The sequence below is a fragment of the Apteryx mantelli genome, chromosome Z, assembly GCF_036417845.1.
Source record: "Apteryx mantelli isolate bAptMan1 chromosome Z, bAptMan1.hap1, whole genome shotgun sequence".
In the NCBI taxonomy this organism is placed as follows: domain Eukaryota; kingdom Metazoa; phylum Chordata; class Aves; order Apterygiformes; family Apterygidae; genus Apteryx; species Apteryx mantelli.
The window spans coordinates 81,623,064-81,639,254 of NC_090020.1; the positions used below are offsets into that span (position 1 = coordinate 81,623,064).

Genomic DNA, 16,191 nt, shown 5'->3' on the forward strand with positions numbered 1-16,191 from the left:
TCGGGACTATTTGATACTTGTCCCAACCCTACAGAAATTATCGGAGCAATTCCTACCTCCTCCTTGCTCTCTGTTCCACCCCATTTAATCATGTATTGCCTTAACTATTTTAACACAGGTATTTGAGAGGGTAGGGTGGAAAACAGGGGTCAAGGCAGTCTGTGCTCATCTCAAAGAGATGGTCAGGAACAAACGCATGTTTCTTTCCTCCGCTGCATGATTTTTCCCAGTTTCTCTCTCCTCCCCATCCACTCCTGTATGAGTGGCTTCCCCATTAAGATGTGTTCATTTGGATGGAAGTCTCAGGATCAGAAAAAAGAGCTGTGCTCTTTCTGCTCTACTGCTAAGGTCAAGCAAAGAGTCTGCATTAAGCTGCCAGTTTTCTTTGTCATATGTGAGACAGCACAGAACACAAATTGCATTTCAGCTCTTATAAACTCCACAATACTGGCAATAATCATTGAGCTGAACAGATATGACAGAGAAGATACTGATGGAACAAATAAGGCCCATCCTATCTTGGTTTTCTAATGGTAACATAAACAAATATGTATTTGGTTATCAGCTTAACTAGAGATGGCTCTGAAGACAGGAGGCTCAGCTAATAGGTAAATTTTTAACACTGTGCCATTATCAGAGAGTCATCGTATGCTAAATGTCTTGAAATTAAAATAAATATAGAAATAAATTATATAAAAAATTTAAAGTGGGAACAGAAAAATTATTTCACAACAGTTTGTCAATCTAAGCCCTTCAACACTGCCATATTCCTGATAAAATATTTTATTAACAGAAAATACACTTAAAGTAAGTTTATGAGAAAGATAAAAAGGATTATGAAAAATAGCATGGACTTCACACACTGCACTAACAGAAACAGGTGGTGTTTTACATTTACCACATCCCTCATAAATTCTACCATATGCTTAAACTGAGAATCTGCAGGAAAAAAGAGAGAAAAGTGGGAGGAAGGAAGGAATTAGAACTCCGAAGCAAGTGCGAATAATTCTACCATGAATCACTTAATGATTTTTTATCAACAGGTTATACACTAAATATGGAAAGACTTATTCAGGGTATTTGTCCATTGCACTGAACTGGAGCCAGGGAAGCCTTTGATCCCCTCGGGAATGTTCATCATAATGCAGGTTGTTCAGTGTTCTAGGTACCTCGGTCATTATCTGAGAGATCACCTCTACTGTAGCCTATCTAATGTGTTCTCACTCCAGATTCTGCTATTTGTTGTGGATAGATTAACATCAGTGCTGCAAAAGATTTTTCCAAGAGTTCCAATCCTATAAAGTATTCACTGCCTGCAATTTGTATCAACCTCACTGGAGACACTCAGAGTCAGAAAAGGAATAGTTAAAAATTCCTTGGAACAACAATTCCAATTTCTGCATTTTTTGCTGCTTATAGGGCAAAAAGAAATACGCTTAATTCAGAAACCTGTTAACTACTTTGAGGCTATGCCACCCTAAAGCAACTCAGCAACCCAAATCACTTTAACTAATATTTGAAACTTAAAATACTAATACTCATCCAGCAGGGACAGTGACGCTTTAGAAACAAACAATACAGAATTACAAACTAGTTTGATCCCTAGTTCTTTTTAAGTAGATGACACTGAGGAATGAAAGCTTTCAATCACCAGATAATTCTGTTCTTTAAATATATTGTCACTGTCAATCAGTAGAAAGTGGTTATCTCACTGGATTTGGCAGAGCTTTCTGCGATTCTTCTTTGAATAACATGTCAGGGGCTAATAACTTTTTTTACATTAAAGAGTGAAAATGTGTGTTACTTTACACTTAAATAAATCTTATTTAAATATGTTTCAGAGAAATGCATACATAGAAATGTTTATAGTCCCTGGCACTTCATTTTGATTCCTCCTCCTCCAGCCATTTCTCCACATTTGAATACAAGGGAGGTAGTTGTTTGTTTATAGACAACTTCTGAAGCAAAATAAAAGCTAAGGGAATGAGAGTGAACATAACAACCGAGTCACTAAAAGAAAACATATAAAGAAATGCATGCATTTTTGCTTTGCATCTTGACATTTTTCCCAGACTGGGGAAAAACAGAACCTATTTTTATTTCCCAGTATGGAGTGAAATATATCTCTATTACCACTGTGATGCATTATTTTATCTGAAGGTTTGGGGTGCAGAAGGATTTAATTCTTCAAAGAACAGAGAAGAGTGACAAATGCTGGGCCTCCCACCGATTGCAGAAGATGCTGGGTATTGCTAGGGTCGGCGCCCACAAACTCCTCTCAGTTCTGGGGCTCGTAACAACAACACACAGGAGAAGCACTGCTGTAGCACCCCATAAATTCATGTTAAAGTTAGACTTACACAGCCTTATCTATGCCTGGGGCAAGTTGTTTCACAGCACCTGAAGGGCTGGAAAAAAAGGGCCGTGACAGGAAGATTTGTGCTGATGCCTCTCCAGCTTCCTATCCTGGAAAGCCAGTGAGTGAGAAACACGGGATAAGAAGTCACAGCAGCAGGAGAGAAACGCACTAACGTGACCCCTGTATACTCCTTGGCCACCAGCACCTGCAGGAGATGTCGGGGTATAACTGTGGGCCAGCAGCATCTAATGGGACAAGCACAATAAAAAAAGAGAGCCTGAAACCAGTACTCTTTGTGGGATAATTACTCCCTTCTCCTATCCCATTACTCCTTTACCATTTTTACTCATTTTTGTCCTGTAGTCTGTCTTCTTAACCTTCTTCCTCTGCCCTTTTTCCTAAGTTCTTTTTCTTCATTTTTAGCTGTTCACTTCTGTTTCATTCCCCCTTCCCACTGCTGAGCTTTTCTTCTGCATCTTCCGTTTTCCTTTTTTTTCCAACCACTTCTCCACCCTCGAATATCCCAGCTGATTGTCATTTTGAGCCTGTTTTCTGAAGAAGTGGAGACTTATGTGAATGTACTGCTTGCTGTTATGTCAGACATCTAATAACTTTTTAAAATCTCGGTCAAATTTCATACAGGAGAGATTTCAAAAATGGTACTTTGACTCAACTTTCATAAAAACAGATCAGTAAAGAAAGTTCCCACTGAGACAGAGATTATGATGCAAATTCATAGCTATTATTAGAAACCGTAGAATTCACAAAAGCAACTACTGTAAATGAAAGGAAGCCAGGAAAATAGGCTTCTGCAGCTCATGGGACCACCTGATCATTAAGCTAGGTTGCTCTTTCTTCTCCTCTGTTCCCAGTAGGGAAGGAAAATGTCTCCAGAGCAGAAGTGCAACTGTAAGGAGACCTCATAAAGCACAGGAACGCATTCTTTGGCTGTACGGAGAAGCAATCTACAACATCAGATGTTGTAAGAAGACGACCTCTGGCAGACTCTTGGGCCTTTTGTGTGAATGACCAAATGTCCACCTCAGGAGACTCAAATATGATTACTTCCCTGGGCAGAAAATGCCTAATGATTACCTTCCAGTCAAGTTGAGAGAGAAAGAAACATCATTTCTATTTAAGACAGTTCAAAACAAAAGCTTAGAGAAGGAAAGGGGAAACTTTAGATCCTGCCTCACATTCTGCATGATTTAAGAAACTACTCTGGTGACTTAAAATAATCAAGGATCTGACAACATTTGCTTTTGGTCTTGAACATTCTGAGTAAAAATCTGAAACGATGGTACCTATTTTTCAGACTTCTAAAGAGAAGTTTCTATGAAGATGTTGCAGATTCTAATCAGCAGGCAGAATTTCAGTATGATATAACAAGCTGTTATCCAACTGGTAGGCTAGTAATGAAAAGCTCTTAAAGAAATCACAAGATCTGACAGAGAATATGAATTTCAGCTAGGTTTCCTTTATTTTACACATCTGCAAATAGACAAGGCAGAATTACAAAACTGCACAGCATTTCAAAAATATTGCAAGGAAAGAAGTTAAGTGACAGCTTTTCTTATAACTGTAGTCAATGTAAGCTAAGGCAGAACCAGGTGTATCAGTCTCTCAGCTGTTTGATTACAGCTTTTACTGAACAAAACCTTATGAGAGTTATTGTTTAAAATTTAAAAATATTTGTGGGTCCAACTTTTCATCCCCTTTAATAAGTACTTTAGTTCTCATTTTTTACCTGAATGAAAAGATGAAAGAGAAAGCACTGATTTACAATAGGTAACAGAGTTGAACAAATACATCTTTTGGAAGCCAGCATCACAATAGCCCAACTTGGCAATTCCTAAGATATTCTTTTACACAAATTTGATTTTCTTTTCTCCGCTTCTTTTGAGTAGTCTCCTGACAACTTGAAACAAAAAGGTTTTAGCCAGTATCTCTAGTGGGATCTGATTCATGGGTGGGTAATCTGTTAGCAAATGGCTTTAGCTTGCAGCAAAGTGTCTTCCCAAGACAGCAAGACCTGCGAAACTGAGACCCTGTACTGCGCATTCAATAACATTCAATACCTGTCAGTGGAGCTTTGTGAGTATGATGAGTCTTCTAGCTTCTCTTCATATTGGAAAGGAAAAAATCAGAAAGGCTTGCAGGCATAAAGGCAGACTAATTAAAGTCAATGAACAAATTAAAAGTGCAAAAGGATTAGCAGAGGAATGGAGGGACTTTAAATGGAAGACACGGAAGGAGAAGAGATGAAAGCAGCAACAGCAAAAACAAAAAAAAACAAAAAAAACTTTCCTAATTGTGCTTTGAAGAGTGTCCCTAATGGATTTCATCTCATCCAAATTCTAGCAGATAGCATGTGTCGAATGCTGCAGATGGCTCAGCTCAGCAGCAGGGATGGCTTGGAATGGAAACATAGTTCCTGTGGCTGCCTCAACAGATTGTTTACAGGAAAGATACCGACAATGCCCAGTGATTGTCATGAAACAGTACTTGTTCCCTCATTTGCGACTTAGATCTGGGCATTTCACATGGCAGATTTGTGTGTGGTTGAAGCTGAGAAGGTCCTTGATAGTTCAATTCCTGTTGTCAGGGAACAGCCTAAAAGGTTTCCTATCTCTTAATAGCAATCAGTATGAATGGGAAAAGCAGAGCACTGTAATTCTCACTGAAATGTTCATTGTATAAGTGAAACCCTCTTGGAATAAATCTGTGTGTGAAAAGCAGATTCATTAATATAATCTTCCATGTGTTATAATCACTTGACATCACAGTTCATACGGAAGATGTTTAGATGGAGATCCTGAATCTGTGAATAACAATCCCAACAACAGAACAACAGAAGTAGAGCACAGCAAACAAGTCTAGCCTTGAGAGCGGCCTTAGGATGTCTCTTAAGCAGTTTGAACATAAAGTAAGATGCTGGTCATACATACTAGTAGCTTTAGTAGTGCTACTACTAATTGTAGCAGCTTAGTAATAGTAGCTTAGTAAGGATGCCTCAGCCAAAAGTCCTGATGATTTTGAGTGCATTTGAAGCACAACAGCATTCCTTCTCCTCTATAAGAGAGATTGAAGATGGTAAACACTTCTTTGTTCACATGTACTTGCCCATCATGGTCAATCTCTAGGATGTATCGTTCTATCTTAACTTAGCATATAATAATTAAACTAATACAACTTTCACCAACCTCTTCCTTTCAAAGACTATTCAAAAATCTACTCTATTGTGCTTTTAAGCACATATTTTAGGACATATACTGCTCTTAGTAACCAAAGGAAGTGAGTGCCTGAAGATCTCATCCATATTTAGCTCTACAGGAATTCTACATTCTAATTCTGCAACATATCTAATACTTATCTACCTATCTTCTACATAACTAATTGTACAACAATTCTACATTCTAAGTTTAATTTTATCACTTAACTCATTACTCTCCATCAGAAATTCTGGTCTCTCTCCTCCTCAGATTCCTGCAAACAGGTCTTCTTTTCTTGATATTTATAACCTTCATATATCATAGGTTTTCCTGTCCCATATCCGCACTGTCTTGGTGCTCTTTGATATTCAGGATTTGATTTGCCAAAGTGGCATAGACATGGACCAGCTCACTTGCTAGCCTTATCCAAGTAGGTCTTCATCATCCAGATGTTATGGTGGGAGAAGTTGAATAGACTAACCATTCACATTACAGCTGCATCCAGTCCTATTTACATTAAACCACTTTACACATGTGCAAGCTACGCAATACAGGAACAAGGCCTAGGGGTTAACAGAGCTATTGGAATGTCGTCATAGTCATTTGTGATCATAAATCATATTGCCACAGCCCTTTAATCATCTCTGTTGGCCTTCTCTGAACTTTCTCCTGTTTATCAGACTGTTTCTGGTATTGAAGGAACTAGAACTGCAGACATTCTCAGTAACCAGTTGGTACTCACATGCAGAAACCATCCTATTAAATATAAGAGCCATAATTGAATCCTCCATCCCTCTGGTCTTTGGATTATGTGAATCGGCAAAATAATGAAAACCTATTTAGCTTATTTTCCCAAGGCAAATAATTCTGACCACAAGGTTTGCCCATAGTCAAGAAAATTAATGAATGTGTTTAATCCTGCCAAGTGGATAACCAACACAGTAAAGACAAACAAGGAGTATCAGAGACGTACAGAATGATTTGAATCATCTGCTTCAATGGTCACAACCTAGCAAAATACTTCCAAAACATGATAATGCATATGGAAATGCAGAATTCAGGTTATCACTAGAGATGTGGTAGTACAGGTGGCAGTGCTGGGGGAAAGAGTAAAAGACTGAAGGGTTGCTGTAGATATTTCCCTTTACCTGATTTCTGTTAATTACACTTGAACAAAAAGAGCCGATGGTATTCCTAGAGGAACAGAAAAGGACTACATTAAGTAGAAACCAGCAAGCAATCTTGCTTCTAGTAAGACCACTAATAGAACAGCATGTCGGGTTTAGGATTTCACATTTAGAAACTGATGTGGAAATACTATGGTGCTCAAATTAAGCTACAAAATGGTCTGAGCAGGAAAATAAGCCTCGTCAAGTGATGTTTCAGATGCTCAGTCTGTTGAAGAGAAGGCCAAGGGGTGACCTGATCATTGTCTGAAGGTACTGACATAGAGAAAAGTAAGAGAATAGGGAGCTTTTCAAACTTGTTAACAAAGGAATGACAAGATAAAATGGCTAGAAGTTAAAATTACCCCAAATCAAGCTTGAAATAAATGCAATATCTTATCCTTCTGAATTTAAACATCAGAACAGTTTGCTATTGAAGATCAGAGATATATTGGTACTTCACATCTGCAAATTCTCCAGTGCCTAGTCCAGTTTATGCAAAAAACTCTGAAAGCTGCAGATTCCCAGGGATGCGCTTGTCTGGCTTTAGTGGGCCTTCTGTACAACCCTTTTATTTGTGGAAAAAATACAGCCTACTCCACCACCACTCTCATTAAAAAATTTGTAACTCTTCCTTACAATGACTGTAATTCCCAGTTTACACCATCTCAGCCACAATGGACTTTTCTTTTCAGTGGGATGAGGACGTGTGTATTTATTAATGCATACGCTAGTGTCCCAATTTCGACTCAAGTTAGGAAAGATGGGAATTTGGTGCAGCCATAGGAGAAGCAGCACAAAATTAGACACCAAAAACTATACTTACACTGACTTTGCAAGGAGAAAAAAAAACAGTTCATTTTAACTGTAACTCACAGCATGACTAAACGCTCAAGGGGCTGCCATTTTTCACCTTAACTCATACTGAGCAATAACTTAATCTTCCAGGTTCCTCCTGGATATCAGTTTGACTCAGAAGACAACAGAAGGTCAGACTCTTTCCCTTGATCATTTACTAGGCATTTAGGGAAACACAGCAGGACCTAACCAAGAGTGTACCGGGCACCAGACTGTGATAATATTTCCCTTGCTCTCTGTTGTTCTGACTGGCAATACATTTGTGAGTTACATATTTGATGGTTCCACAAAGTCTGCCCCACACTGGAGATCACAGATAAGACTTTGCCCAGGTGTTAACTATTTGTGCAGGAAGCAGAGAAATATCCCTTAAGAAATTCTCTGTTTCCCATCCCTCACTATCTGATATCAGTAGCTCAGTAGGGATACTGCATGGCTGTACCTGACCATGATAAAAACTACAGCTCCAAACACAGCTCAGCCAATCCTAAAATCTCATGTCCATCAAATGATGGAAATCTTTGATCTCTCATCCTGTTGCCAACCATCCCCTGGCATATGCTGGCTCTGATGTGTTTCATATCCTTCTTTGAGTATAACCCAGAAGAAAACTTTGCATTTCCTTTTTCTTTAGGGGAGAAGGAATTTTCTCATGGGATGGTGAGTTGAGTCAGCTCATGGAGGATGTCATAAGCAATTGAGGAAGCTGAATAGCGACATCACTCTGTCTGTGATCACTGCAATTAGATTTCTCAAGGTTTATTATAAAGCTTAAAGGAATTGCTTCAATCCAAAGCTGGTAGAGCCAAAATTCAGTTGCAGCCTAAGCTCAAGTTAGTTGACATTTCATGACTATGATGCCAGTATGTTCTCCCAGCAGGTAAGTCAAGGAAAATGTGCTGGGTGGGGAAAAGATAGAAGATTTTTGTGATGAGCAAGAATTTGTGTGCTTTTCACAAAAGCACCCATAGACAGCCAGTTGCTTTCCACTTAGAAAAGTTAGTCACTGCCAAAGTTGATAATATACTAATGCAAAACTGGCTAAAAAGCATGAGTGACCTTGCATGCTGGTCTGTGGAGGACAGAGCTGCCTCTTATTTATCACATGAAAGATTTATCACAACTGTAATATCATTTAAAGTATATTGTATATCATATGTACATTGAAAAGCATCAATGACAAGGTTCTTTAATTGCATCAAAGATCATTTTGATCCAGGATACTTGAAAAACAGATATTAATTTAGAAAGGAAGTTACTGTGCTATGTCCTATGGTCTCATGAACAGACCCACAATAATTTATGCTTATGTGAAAGGATAAAACCAGTACAAGTACAATACATTATCTATAGACTAATATTGGATAGAAATTGGACAAGGAAATATTTAATTAAAGTAGTGAAGTTGTGGCATAGCCTTGTGGTCTAAGTGGTAGGGGAGAAAAGAAAGAAAGGAAAAAAAACCCGAGAAACTGGTTGATCAATTTATGAAGTTTGTTCTAGAACACTGAGCTTTGCAATGGTAGAAGACCAAGAGCAACAGACCCAAATGGTCCTTCCCAATCTGAGCTCTTTTGAAGCAAGAGGAATCTCTAGCTCTGCTCTTCATCCTTTTCCAGTATAGCCTAGATCATACCAGCTTATCTCCAAAGGATGAAGAAACAGCAAGACTGTTCCAGTTCTCCAGGATGCTCTTCATGGTGTAAGAACTAACTTTGCTATCTCTGTTTACCTGGGACTCTTAATATGGGGACATACTTGAAACTGATAAGCACTGAACGTGGTCTATTTATACAGGAAAAGCAAAACTGGCCCCAAAAAGGCAGTTGATCACGTAAACAAAAGAAAACTGAGGATTAATCCAATTTTTAGTACCTAAGTTCCTGCTACACAAAAAAAGGAGTGATGTTTTCATACATTTTGGTACCAATTTTGTAGACAAGATCCTGAAATTAACGGGATGAGTCACTCATAAAATAGGGCATTTTTGCAACACGAGCAAAAAAATGAAGGAAATGAATGGGAGAAGCCAGCCACCTCTATTCAGATCAGCTTGAGAAATACACTTCTTTACCCTCTTCCTAAAATACCCCTGAGAAAACGATTTTCTTAATTCCTTCTTCTTTCCCCTCCCCTTTCTTTTTAAATTGAAGCCTGGAAAAATATATCTAAAATTTATATTAAAAATATCTATTAAAACTAAAAGAAATATGCTTTAAAAAATCTTGGGGTAATTGTTTGACAAACCCTTCAAATCTTTTAAGTGGCAACAAATAAACTGGCAATCAATTTGAGAAATAAATCTTGGGAAAAGGCACACTTTCTCTAAGGAAAAAATAATTTTCTAAGAAAAAATTTGTTATTTTTGATTTTTTTTAATAATTCCTCTTCTCATCTGAAATGCAACTTTCTTAGGACAGGTAGCATGAAGTTCATTTTGCATCTGTGCTCTACCTCTTCTATGGATAAACATCTAATTACAGTTCTCAGCAGTAACAATAGATCTTCTTTACCCATAAATGAATTAACTTTAAATGGTATTAGAAAGAAAACAGAACATCATTTTCATTCAGCAAAGAAGAGGAAAGTACAGTTAGATTATGAAGCAATCTGATGTGCATTTGAAAGATGCCTAGGTAATAATAAATCCTCGTGAGACAGAGGTTTTCCATTTTATCCACGTGTCCAAGTACATCAATTTGTTTGTTCTTTTGGGTAGTCATTGCACAACCTCCTCAGTTAATTATTGCTAATGTTTTGCAGAGTGTGTTGTAATTAATTATTGTTATTAGTGTAATTAGTGTTGCTAAATATAACCCAGCAATGAACGGCCTCAGGATTTAGAGGCTCTTTTGTGTATATTTTTTGTCATAGTGAAAAACAGAGCTAAGCCCAGTGGTTTGTGCTGCACTGTTTGGCTAGAGACGATGAAAGTCTAGGTTCACTGCCCAGAGACAGAGCTCTGAAGGTACTTGCAAGCAAAACTTGCTCAAAACCACAAAGATTCTTAGATGTCAGTCAACGTGGGGTAGGTCTGAACACTACTGAACTGACCTGAGATTTGTCAACAAAGTAGAGAAGACCTAATGTCAAAATCCTTTTTTTTTTTTTAAGATTAAAGATATATATAAAGTACAGTATTAGAGATGCATAGTTTTACTATAGATTATAATCAAATGAAAGTCAGTGGAAAATTTACTTTTTGTTCCAAGTGGTCTTAAATGTTTATTTTTAATTTAATTTAATTTTATTTTATTTTATTTTATTTTATTTTATTTTTATTCCTGATTAGATCCTTACTTCAGTCTTATCTTGCATCAAAGCTATGGCAAAGTGCTTGATGTCAGCCACAACCCACACAGAGTAATAAATTAGCATATTGCTCTGAAAACCAAAATAGTTCTATTTTCAGAACTCTTTGAAGGGATAACTCATTCTAGGGAATCTATAATCTATAATTACATGATACAGAAATCATTTTCCCAGGCAATTTACATACAGCTTTGTACATTTTAATTAAACAGCACTATTACCTATTTGTTCAGAAGCATGGGTTTTTTCCCTTCTGCAAAATAAAGGTAGAGATTTTTTTTGCGGAACCAAGTTTAAAATGGGAGGACCCTTAAGCCACAATTCTTAAATCATTTTGCAGTTTACACATCATTATTCTGAGTATTCTGAGTGTGGTGGGTATCGAATGTGGATGTCCTCAGTGTATCTTCTGATTATCAATTCTTGTGAAACTTCTACTACACTGAATAGCCCCATAACATGAGGCTGACTGTCCTCCTGGGTTATCTGCCATCTTGGAATATGGAACGCAAGGAACAAGTCCGAAACCCCAAAGCAAGTATTTAATAAATATCGAGGTCAAAAGAACTTCCATTCTTGGTGTTCCCTTTCTTATTCCCTCCTCTCTCCACTCTTCACATACAATCAGCACCCTCAGCCCTGTTAAAACGAGTGTGCAGTTTTCAATGCAAAGACCTCAAGACATACGGTACAAACTGCCACAGGGAGAGAGCAGAAGAGAGCAGGAAACAGAAGAACATATTGCCCAGGGGATCCCAAGAAGTGAACTACATCCAGGCTAAACCTTCCAACAATTCTGCCATTTGGTTCTTAAGGAAAATTCTTCCCAAACATGAATTATTTAATACTGAGCAAAAGGAGACCCTGAAAGGCTTTCATCCAAAAGGGGCTTCCCACTCAGCAGCTTAGCTCCAGCGCTTACTGCTTTCCTCATGCCTTAGAGAAAGGGAGGGAGAAGGAAGGAGAAGAAAGCCAGGGTATTATCAATATATCATCCTGCATTTCATGTATCTGCCAAACTCTTTGTTGAAAATTAAACTATTTTTTATCTCTCATCCCTATTCTACCCTGACCTTGTTTTTATGGTTAGACTTGTAATTTCCTGGACAGAGTGAATATTGATCATTAGGGGAAAGGAGAGTTCATCTTGGAAAAGGACAGTAGTCATCCAGGCCTTTTTCTGTTTTTAATCCTGTTTAAATTAGACCTGCCTAAACAATAGTCAAAATGAATTTATGATTTATAAAATGACATTAATTCTTCCTTATTCCTATTCAAATCCTATTATTTGGACCATCTTACGATTCTACTGAAATATTTCAAGTCAAAACCACATTGGAAGCTCACAGTCAGTAAATGATGAATTGTCCACCCCATTTCTTCTACTTTCTTGCTAGTCAATTGTGCTTTTTTTCACCTAGTTTATCACAGAAGCTTTTAATTAATCCCACTGTATGTCATAACTATTCACATCATGCCATTTTATTTCTCCAGACCACACAGACATCCAGGTCTTCTTGAACAACGATCTGGTCTTTCTCAGCTTTGGAGATGTACCGTTACATTGCATAACCTACAGCTTTGAAGGTTTTATTCACACAAAATGATCAGCTAAGGTTTTCTGACCAAGGAGATATGAATAAACTTCATTTGTGCTTTAAAACTCTTAAATGGAAACTCTAAAGTTTCTTCAATGTGTACATAAAATTTGTCCCTTGTGATTCAATTATCCTATGAATATAGCATAGTTTGTAGTGTCTTTTTTTTCATTGAATAAGCCTTCAAAATGACATATTTCTTGCAAGAATATGTTTCGAAAAAATTGCTGCCATCTTTTGGATGCACTCAGGAAAAAAAAAAGCAAGACAAGTGACATTTTGCTGAAAGTTCCAGCTGACACATCCTGGATATCTGCTTTACCATAGATAAGTTAATTTGAAATTGCAGAAAGTTACTCTAAGCTAACCAATATTTTCTTCTCCCTCATTTTTTATAGTGATCATTGCATAACATCTGTGCAAATATTGTTTGCTTGGTAAGATGATACTGAAAGGAAATAGCTTTCACTGAAAGACGTGGTCCTGAACCTGAAGCCAAACATAACAAGAAAACAGAGATTATGAATACAGAGGGGAAACTATATCTACTCTCAATACTTACAATTTTGTATCTATACTTAGTCTTGTTGTTGGAATAGGAAACAAAACTTGTTTGAGCTATACATTTACCACAGTTTAGTGTCACAGTTTATTTATCCTGCCTGACCTGAAACTTATTTGGAATCTAGGCTGATGTATTAGACTACTTTCTTTTCTTCTTTTTCTTTTTTTTTTTTTTAATTTCCAGAAGATGTAATTATAGGTTTGTTGTGTGGCCAGCTCAATATACTGGCTACTAAGACAGACACTGCAGGCTCAGCAAAGTCTTTTTGAGAACAGGGAATGCTAGTGTCAGTGAGAATAAATCAAAAGGTGATAGTATCTGGGAAAAAGAAAACACTGTCCAGAGAAAATAATAACTCCTCTGAAGAGATACCATTGTCAGACAATAGAGTATCTTGCCAGCGCTGGACAGCGATATTAAAATATGCTGCAAATCTACCTTATCGCCTGGGGTGAGACTCAGATATGCATCCTATAACTGTCCAGACAGTAGGGGAGACTAACACCAGCTGAGCCATACTGACACTCAGCAAAAAAGTCAAGAAAAGATGTGGGGAAGAACACACAACCCCTGTAGGCATCCTCCTCACTTTGCACTTCAGAGCTGACTTTGCAGGTAGTTTCATCTCTGTCTGGACAGAAGGACTGGCAGGCCAAGTTATATTCACACTATCCAGCAAACTGTCACCCCTCACAAAGTGTTACGGTGACATGACTGCTGGCAGAACCAAGCACTACACTAACAGCAGCAAGCCGACTACTCTTTCCTCATAGCCAACAGAGCCAAGGTTGGTTTTGCAAAAAAAAAACAAAAAACAAAAACAAAACCCCCCAAAGGCTTATAACATTTCACTCTGTTACAAATTAAGCTGACTCACTGCCCCAGTCACCAATTAGAGGCTCTTTTATCCAAGCCATGTGCAACAGACAGAGGAATGAAACCTCTCACCAAACCATTCTTGTTCTCTGAACTTTACACTCCCAGTTCACCCTTTCTCCCCCAAAATGTTGTTGCTGAAACTTACCGCTTTTGCCAACTCCCCCTGCTCCTAGCATCACCACCTTGTACTCTCTGGAGCCTGCTGAAGAATTGCTGGAGGAGCTGATCATTTCATTTTCTAGCTCCATCTTGCACGAGGCAATAGAAGAGAGCAGAAGGGAAGAAAAAAGCAACTGACAGGTGCTTGCTCTGATCTTAAACAACTATAAAAGCTGTGTTAAAAAAAAAAAAGCGTAAAGGAAAGGTATAATACAAGAGGTACGAATTATCAGCCTCACACTCGCTGCTGTGCCTGTGTTAGCTGGAGAAGGTCTCATAGCAACCACTTTAACAGCTTCCAATAAAAATCTTTCTCTGCCCCCTCCCAGCTCTGTATCATTCTCTGTGTTTCTCTTCCTGGACAGAAGCAGTTTTGTGAGGCTCAGGAGCCCTGGTACCTCTGGGTGTTGCTGTGTCATTGGAATCAAATTGAGCAGAGCCTCCGGAAAAAGATCACGTTTCTTAATTATGATGCTTGTTATTTCATGTAGCACTTGCTTGAATTTTAAACAATAATAAAAAACTACCAGATAACCTCCTTGCCACCTTGGAGCTAACTATTTATCATATGTCCATCAAGTTTGCTACATTTACATTTAATACAAGTAAAAGCAAAATGAGCAACAACTTTAAGAAGTCTTTGCTTTTCATGAAGCTGACTGCTAAGTAGAGAAGTTTTCTAAGGTTAGGCTTGTTCCCAAATCAATTCTCTTTTAGTGTAGTTTGTATCAATTATTCCAAGAAATAAACCAAGTATTTTAGATTTTTTTTTCTTACAGAATTTTAGAAGGGGATTGGGTGTGAAGAGAGGGGGGAAAAGAATAATCCATCCAAGAAATATCAGTGTAAGCAGAGAAGAAAAAATGTTTTGCTGTAAGTATTTCATAACATCAAGTGACTTATCTAACCAACTTGGTCAGTCCAAGTAAAAAACAAATGAATAAAGCAAAAAGTTTGTGAACAACATTCAGTATGAAAATGCATCAGAAATATCCAGTGAAAACGTACAACAAAAGATCACCGCTCTTCATTGATTTTTCAAGAAGTCCTTTACCTGATGTAGTATCTTTAAGGAATGTGATAATTAAAAAGATACTTGTTCAGCTTTAACTGTTATTCAATATTTTTGCAGACCAAAAAGCATCGACTGCAAAAGTGGCAGAAAGCAAAAGCTTGCTCTCCTCGGAAAAGTGCTGGCCTTTCGCAAAACATACGCAACCATTAGGGAGACAGGGAAACGGAGGCAGAAGTGACTGGTAATCAGGCTTGGGAGCCACATACCTCTCAGGATTGTCGTCTTTCCACTCCTCCAAATATTTCATGGAGTGTAAACATATGGCATTACACAGGAATCCAGATTTAAAAGCAGAAAGTGAAAGAAACTAAGCAAAAATCATAGCCTTATTAAGGACATGATTTAAAGAAAATGAGAAAGGGAAGGAAAAGGTGTAGAAAAGTACCTGTATGAAAAGCAGTTCATTGGACTAGGAAAATACATGATTAAAGAGAAGAGCAATATAGGTATGTTTATAAAATTATAACTGGAATGGAGAAGCTAAAGAAAGCATGAATACTTATTCTCTCTCCTAATAAAAAGATTAGGAAACATCAGATGAAATAGCGAGATGCCAGGTTCAACACCAAACAAAGCACTTCTTATGAGAGCCATGACTGACTTTAGGAACTCCTTGCCCCTTCATGTTTTGGACAGTAGAAATTAACTTACAGTCAAAAAGAATTTAAATACAGAAAAACAAACAAACAAAAATCCCTTGTTAAATGGATTGCTAAATACGCAGTCACTATCTCTTGCGCAAGAAGTGCCTAAGCCTCACATCAACAGATTCGGGGAAAATACTGAAGAAAAGTATCACAGTCTGTTCACCGTTGGGCTATACAGTAAAAGAGGGCAGAGGGAAAGCGTTCTGGGCACTCCCCAGAATAAGGATCTGCTGCTGTTGACCTTCAAGATTTCTGTAATAACCATGCTCTGAGGAGCTTTGTACTGTCATGTCTGGGTGCCTATATTGATACCTGGAGGTGAACCTTGGGATTCAGGAGGATTTATTCTTCAGAGACTAAA

The 16,191-nt window shown here is 37.8% G+C and overlaps 1 protein-coding gene across 2 annotated transcripts in view; it reads right to left on the reverse strand.

The window, feature by feature from the left end:
- Positions 1 to 16,191, reverse strand: part of RIT2 (Ras like without CAAX 2) — a 220,428-nt gene that overhangs the window by 166,771 nt on the left and 37,466 nt on the right. Inside the window, exon 1 of one of the 2 annotated variants that reach the window (XM_013948539.2) lies at positions 14,095 to 14,197. The exons of the other annotated variant lie outside the window; for it this stretch is intronic. Within the exon in view, the coding sequence (XP_013803993.2) occupies positions 14,095 to 14,197 (103 nt within the window). Of the gene's footprint in view, positions 1 to 14,094; positions 14,198 to 16,191 lie in introns of those variants that run through there. 2 annotated transcript variants of the gene reach the window in all.